This window comes from Ictidomys tridecemlineatus, chromosome 6 (assembly GCF_052094955.1).
Source record: "Ictidomys tridecemlineatus isolate mIctTri1 chromosome 6, mIctTri1.hap1, whole genome shotgun sequence".
Classification (NCBI taxonomy): Eukaryota; Metazoa; Chordata; class Mammalia; order Rodentia; family Sciuridae; genus Ictidomys; species Ictidomys tridecemlineatus.
Window position 1 is genome coordinate 96,131,384 of NC_135482.1, and position 7,352 is coordinate 96,138,735.

Below are 7,352 nucleotides of genomic sequence, written 5' to 3' on the forward strand. Positions count from 1 at the left end.
GCTGCTATTGCCTCAGTGCAGTAGTGTCTGATGAGCTCACAAGTAAGCTTTTTTTTTTTTTTTAGGATACACTAGTCTCTTTCATGCATTGCTGATATAGGAAAAGGTCAGGGGAGGGCCCAGAATGAGTGATATTTTGAAAAATTTCCTGGTCTGTGCCAAGACTGCACAGGCCAAGGACAAGGATGACTGCCACAGGACGCAGCTTCCACAGTGGCCCACACAGATGAGCACCTCTGCCTGACTCTCCCCTTTGCCCCTTCTCTCTGTAGCTCCTTTCCCAATTGAATGTCAACAATATGTCATATGGTGGGGACCACTCATCACCTGGTTCCCTTCTCATATTGTGTCTGCAGAAATCAGACTGTCATGGCAGTAAATAGAGGAATGTGCCAGGTCAAAGTAGCTCTGCTCGGTCTCCCAATAAACCCTTTATCCCAGGGAGATTTTTTATTTTAACATTTTATGCAAAGGATTGTCAACTGGTAATATCCCCCATTTGGAATATATCCATGATTATTAACGGGAATATCCATCAGCCTGGTCACCTTGCAAGGGTCAATCATATCTGAAGCCAATCCCACTTTTTAGGAAGCCTTCCTTTACTCTGTCTCCCAATAAACCCATTAACTGAGGGACAATGTCTCTTTTTTTTAAAATTTTTTTATTAGTTGCTCAAAACATTACAATGATCTTGACATATCATATACTTGATTCAAATGGGGTATGAATTCTAATTTTTCCACATGTACAGATTGCAGTATCATATTGGTTATACAGCCACGTTTATACATAGAGCCATACTAGGGTCTGCTGTATTCTGCTACCCTTCCTACAGCCCCCTCCCCTCCCCTCCCCTCACCCCTCTGTACGCAAACAATGTCTCTTTTTTTTAACATTGTTGGCAAAGGATGGCCAACTGGTAAAATATACTCCATATGGAATATATACACAACCATACATATCTACCACCAGCCTGGTCACCAGGTAAGGGTTACTCATATCTGCAATAAACCCCATTATATAGGAAGCCTTCCTTTAGTACGCTCTGGAAAAAAGGGCAAAAAGGACACTCATATACACAACAAAGGATCCAGTTGCACCCGCTTGATAAGAGACCTCTTTAACATTTCCAATCCCATACCTCTCCCTGCCATACCTCCAAACAAGCCCCTCAACTTATCACCAGTCCTGCATAACTGAACACTTGAACACCCCTGGAGAAGGTCTGAAGGGATGAGATGCAGCTGGTAGTACAGAAGGGTTTAGATTGTCCCTGATAAGGGTGAGCAGGTAACTACTAGAGAGCACAATGAATAGCAGATGGTACAGCAAGTCATGCAGACACCTGTCAGAAACACAGTACCCTGCTTCAGAATTCTTCAATAAAAAATGAAACACAGCTAGTGAAGAAAGGAATAAAGGTTGATGTGTAAGATTAAATAAAGGAATTCTGCCAAAATGAAGGAGGGAGGAAACAAAAAAATGATAAATAAATGCAGGGAGGATGAGTTCAGAACACAATCAATCACCTATTTTTGTGAGAGTAGGGATGATGACCACTCAGATTATTGCAAAGAATGTTCCTCACTGTGAATACCAATCTCAGACAACCAGATAGAATCTGACTGTAACACAGAATATGAATGCAAATAAATTGAGACTTCCAAGGGGCTATGAGCCTGCCCTAATAAAGTGCATAATTATGCCCAACCCATTTTCACTGGAAGTGATAAAGAACACTGTGGAAAATGGCAATGCTTTGAACAAGTGTGAGACTGTGGAATAGCCCTGCTGATCTTGGAAATGTGTATCTGTATTTCACTGCTATGGAAATTTCACAGGGTATTATCTGACAACTTTGCTTTAAATCCACCGAAAGATATTAGTGAAAACAGAACTTTTTATGCCCATGTGTGTTAGCACAACATCAAGACTTCCCTCATAATTGCCAGTCCTATGATTTCTGGGCAATTTTTCGGGTTCTAGCAGGCTAAGTGTCAATGTTTCATTACCACGTTTTCATGTGTGGCTCCTGAATGATCAGAGATCTGAGGAGAAATAGCAGTAACTCATCATACCTTCACAATATTCAATACACATAGGGACTCAAACATCTTCATTGACTGAGTTTGGGTTTTAAAAACACATGCACCAACCAAAACACATTGCAAATAAGGTCACTGTTGACACACAAAAAAATCATGTGTGCAGTACAACTTCCCACAAACACATTCACAGTAGAAGGACAGATTCATAGTTTCATTAAAGAGACAAATTCACATAATTATGGAACTTCTGTTCTAATATTGGTGCTGATTGTGAGGACAGTTTTGCTTCAACACTGTTGCTCAACTCACATGCTGTGCCTCCTAGAAAGGACATACTGACAACCTACTGTCCACCCCATCCTGCTGGGCTGAGGTCCCAAAGAGAAAGCAAGGATGCAAGACATCCTTGTGTGTCAGCTGTGAGGTCACCCAGCATGGAGCTCAAAGGCACCACTGTTCTGCTCCTCTTTATAAAGGGAATTGTCGGGCTTCTCCCAGCACAGATTTGGGAGCAACTGCAGAACCTCCTCCAAGATGCTGGTGGTCCTACTCACAGTGGCCTTGCTGGCCCTGAGCCCAGCTCAGAGCTCAAATGAAGGTAAAAGCAAATGGGGATTGTAGGAACTTCTGTGGTTTAGAAAGCCACACTACAGTGAGGGAAGGGGAGGGAGGGAAGATTATGAGGACAGGACTACAGAGTTTTTATGAAAACTGTAATACGACATATGGCTTTGTTTCATGCCAGGGCTTTAGACTTTAGGTAAAGTTGGAACATCCCTCTAAATTTTCAACCAGAAGCATGGAGATGTAAGTTTTGCATTGGAAGAAAGATTGTTCCATGTTGTCAGAGATACAAGGATGGGAGACTGGCACAGGGAAGCCAGCTGTGGAGACATTATTGTGTTCCAAGCAGACAGGCTGCAGGCTTCCAGGCTCTACAGCAGATGCAGGACACAGGAAGGAAGAATCCCAACATCAGAGCTATGTCAGAGACAGAGATCCAGAGACTGCACTGGACTACTCTGTCTATAGAGAGGGAGATAAATATCAGGGTCCAATTTCTCATTTATCTCTGACTTACCATCAGTATTTCAATGAGCTGTGTGCATGAGGTGGGCCTAAAAGTGCATGGAAGATTTCCATACTCAAAAAATGAAGTGAAGAATCACTAAGGGTTTCAAAGAGGTGGACAAAAACAAAATACCCACTTGTGATATTGAAATACCCAGAACTCTTATCATGTATTAACCATAATGTTTTGCAGATGCTAGTTCAGACCTAAATGGTTTTCATATTTTCATGAAAGTGGCGAGGCTAAGCAGGGGCACCACCAGGCCTTTCTCTCACTTCTACCTTCCTTTTTCTCAGCATCAGAGAGCATGGCTGAGTTCACTTAGAGGGGGTCCAGGTTGTGGTTGGAAGTCACCTTTCCCAGGAGAACATGGGTGACCCCTGAGATTGGTGACTAACTTTTCACTTCATCTGTTCTTATTTCCTAGAGGTCAGCTATGAAGGCCCTTCCACTCTATCAACAGGTAAGGCCAGTTCATCCTAAGATGACCTTCTCCTCCTTTTCCTCAGGAAAGTTCATTTCGACAACCTCTCCTTACCATCATTTTTATTTTCAGCAACTAATGGAGGTCATTTCCCTCAATAATATACAAAAGCCTTTCCAAAGATTTATTCTGGGGAAAATGACCAGAACTGCTAGCCTGATAACAAAAGGCAGAGTTAGGCTGTTGCCCAGAGAGAAAGAATTTCTGAGAGGTGACAGAAAAAGCAAATGAGCTAATCTGCATCCTCAGTGGTCATTCAGTGCTTCCTAAATCTTCTGGATGATGGAGCTCTGGAACGAAATGCACAGAATTGTGTGTCTGTGTATCTTGTGATACTGTGGATCAGTACTTCTAGAGGATCAATACATGCTACCCGGTCTAAGCCAATTCCTTGTGGCCCATCACCTTGGGTTTCCTTCACTCTATTATATGTTATCAAGGTTAGTGTAGGTCACTAAATGTCTACATGTCTTCATTCAACATGTGGCTTAGATGTCTGACATGAATTCATAGCCAACAAGTTATCACTGCATGCAGAAGTAAAGCTAGTAACATTTGGATATACAATCCCTTTGCTTTGCTTGGCAACTGGAAGGTATCAAAGATTTCCCTTTATGCAAATTCAGAGGAGAAAAACTTTCAAATCTGGGTAAGAAACAGTCCACGCGATGAGTATATCAGTTAAGAGATCTCCCCTTGAGGAGGAAATGGAAATGAAGGTTAGAGTTGAGAGGCAAGGTCTAGAATAAAGAGTGTATGTACCAAGGCCAGAGAAGTGCCTGCTGAGGTTCTTCCACCAGCCATCACATCTGCTCTTGTGCTGTACTCACACAGAGGTTGAGGACCCAAGCCAGAGCTCCGAACAAGTCCCTCACAGACCACCTCCTGGAGGACGCCCACCCAGACCCCCTGCTGATGGTGGAGATGACAATGAAGATGAAGATGAAGGTGATGACTCAGAGCAGGGACCACCAGAAGGAGGCAATCAGCAGCAGCCAGGTCGTCCCCCTCGTCCTGGACAGCAGCAGGGACCCCCCCAGCAAGGAGGCCAGCAACATCAAGGTCTCCCTCCTCGTCCTGGACAGCAGCAGGGACCCCCACAGCAAGGAAGCCATCAGCATCAAGGTCACCCTCCTCGTCCCGGACAGCCACAGGGACCACCACAGCAAGGAGGCCAGCAGCAGCAGCAAGGTCACCCTCCTCGTCCCGGACAGCCACAGGGACCCCCACAGCAAGGAGGCCAGCAGCAGCAGCAAAGTCACCCTCCTCGTCCCGGACAGCCACAGGGACCCCCACAGCAAGGAGGCCAGCAGCAGCAGCAAGGTCGCCCTCCTCGTCCCGGACAGCCACAGGGACCCCCACAGCAAGGAGGCCAGCAACAGCAGCAAGGTCTTCCTCCTCGTCCTGGACAGCAACAGGGACCCCCACAGCAAGGAGGCCAGCAGCAGCAGCAAGGTCGCCCTCCTCGTCCCGGACAGCCACAGGGACCCCCACAGCAAGGAGGCCAGCAACAGCAGCAAGGTCTTCCTCCTCGTCCTGGACAGCCACAGGGACCCCCACAGCAAGGAGGCCAGCAACAGCAGCAAGGTCGCCCTCCTCGTCCTGGACAGCTGCAGGGACCACCCCAGCAAGGAGACCAGCAGCAGCAGCAACAGTAACGTTGCCCTCCTCGTCCTGGACAGTAGCAGGGACCCCCCCCAATCAGAAGGTAATTGGGAGCTTCTGCCTCATATCATCCTGCAAATCTCTGGGCATCACCTTCACTTTCCCAAATGAATAGAGTATAAAGTCCTCCCCAGCTCAGTTTACCCAGTCTACCCTAGAATTCTGGGGCAGCTGTGATTTAAGCTCACTCTCTAACAAAGGCCCTAATTGTTGTGCTTCTCAAAATTGAAGGTGCTAACAAATCATCTGGAAACATGTTGAAAGTACAGGGTCATGGAACCCATTTCTAAATGTGCATAATCAGGCATTCTTGGGCAGTGTAGGATGACCATTTAAGTTCTTGAAGGTAACTCTGATCATCTGTCATCCTGTACCAAATGTCCTTTCTGTCAGTGTTTACTGAACATGGTTGCTTTTGGGGGGCAGGGCATTGATCTCCCTTTGTTCTGTGTCTCCTTGCTCAGACTCAGATGATTGACCATTTCCTGTTTCCTTGTGACCATGAAAAGTCAGTTCCATTTACCACTGGGCCTCTCAGTTCAGAATCCCTGCCATGTGAATTCATCTCTCTGCTCCTAATTGTACACTTGATTTTTATATGCGTTTTGGCAAATTAATCTACACCTGACTGGAAAGTCCTACTGAATAAAAAGGTGTTCAACTAAATCAGGAATGCACTTATCCTACCTCCTCATAACCTCCACCATAAATCTGGATCATTAATTTTTTTGTATATCCTCTTGGAAATATTCATACACATATAAGCACATCTCTCTATTTTACTCTACAATTTAGTGTCATTAAATTCTACTAGAATTCTGGGTCAGCTGTGATTTAAGCTCACTCTACAATTTAGTATCATAAATTCTACTCAGATCTCATTGTTTCTCCTTTCAAGTACCATATTTTATAACAATTTCAGAGCAGTTCACGAGATACACAAATCATTTCACCATCATCCTTTCCTCATTTTTTTCTTAATTTTGTTCTTTTTTCTTCTTTCTAAACAAATTTCTACCTTAGTTTTTGAATTTATCCATTTCTTCTTCTCAAAATTCCTCCTCCTTCTCCATCTTTTTGCCTCCTTCTTTGTTTATTATTTTGCAATGTTTAGTAATTAATGGAATTTCTGATTCAAACCTTCTCTAGTCAAGCCATGTGTAATACCCTTACTATTGTTGGACTTTGCAGTTATCCTTTTTGTACATCTGATCATGACTATTTTCAATACCATCCACAAAATTACTTTCCCAGAAGTATTCTTATATTTTTATTGATTCATTATAATTATCCATGATATGGGGTATGTTAACTATTTTATGGATACATTATAATGACACATGATATTGGGATGTGTTAAAACCACACATTCCCACAGTGAAAAATGTAACTTGTTGAGTTTCAATCCTCATACTTCTCCTTCCAGTAGTTATCTTTATTTCCTCATATTGTAAGTGTGAATGTAGAGCATGCTCAGGGCAAGATGTCTACCAGGGTGGAAGGAGAAGCAAAAGAAGAAGACGTGGGCTCTCCCCTGCAGGGCTTCAGTGATGCCAGCCAGATTTTAGAAACCTCCTGCATGTCACATCTTCCCTACAAACTCCCCCCCACACTTTTTTTTGTTTCAGAGAGTGAATAAGAAGACCATGTCCTTCGGAAAATTCTGCCATTGGAACAAAAGGGTCACAGCCATGTCCTCTATAGACTAATAAAATAATCAGCATGCATTTTCTGATTGCTGTCTCTCTTTCTGGGGTGGGAGAGTGTGGAATCTGAAGGTCATGGGCACAGTATAAAATTATCCTGCACCTCCCTCATGGATGCTTCCAGAAAGCATCTTTCCTTCTTCATCCACAAGTCAGGTGTAGTCACTGTCATGTTTCCAGCATCCTTTACATCACAAGTGCAACCTTTAAAACTATTTGAGAATATATGTACTAAATGCTTGTAAATTTTCAGCAAAGAAAGAATATCAGTGAGGAATTTGCAGAGGCTGAGAGTTTCTACACATGAAATTCTTTGACCCTGATTTCCAAGAATGGAAATGTAGGTTCAGGCACATTTCCCCTAGAACCCATCC

At 43.8% G+C, this 7,352-nt stretch overlaps 1 protein-coding gene across 1 annotated transcript; it reads left to right on the plus strand.

Moving 5' to 3' along the window:
- The first annotated feature begins 2,550 nt into the window (after positions 1-2,550).
- On the plus strand, positions 2,551-6,999 carry LOC144364931 (uncharacterized). Its single transcript, XM_078015232.1, has 4 exons — positions 2,551-2,649; positions 3,551-3,586; positions 4,442-5,315; positions 6,901-6,999. The coding sequence occupies exons 1-3, from the start codon at positions 2,586-2,588 to the stop codon at positions 5,263-5,265; spliced, it is 924 nt and encodes a 307-aa protein (XP_077871358.1). The 5' UTR covers positions 2,551-2,585; the 3' UTR covers positions 5,266-5,315; positions 6,901-6,999.
- Positions 7,000-7,352: the final 353 nt, after the last annotated feature.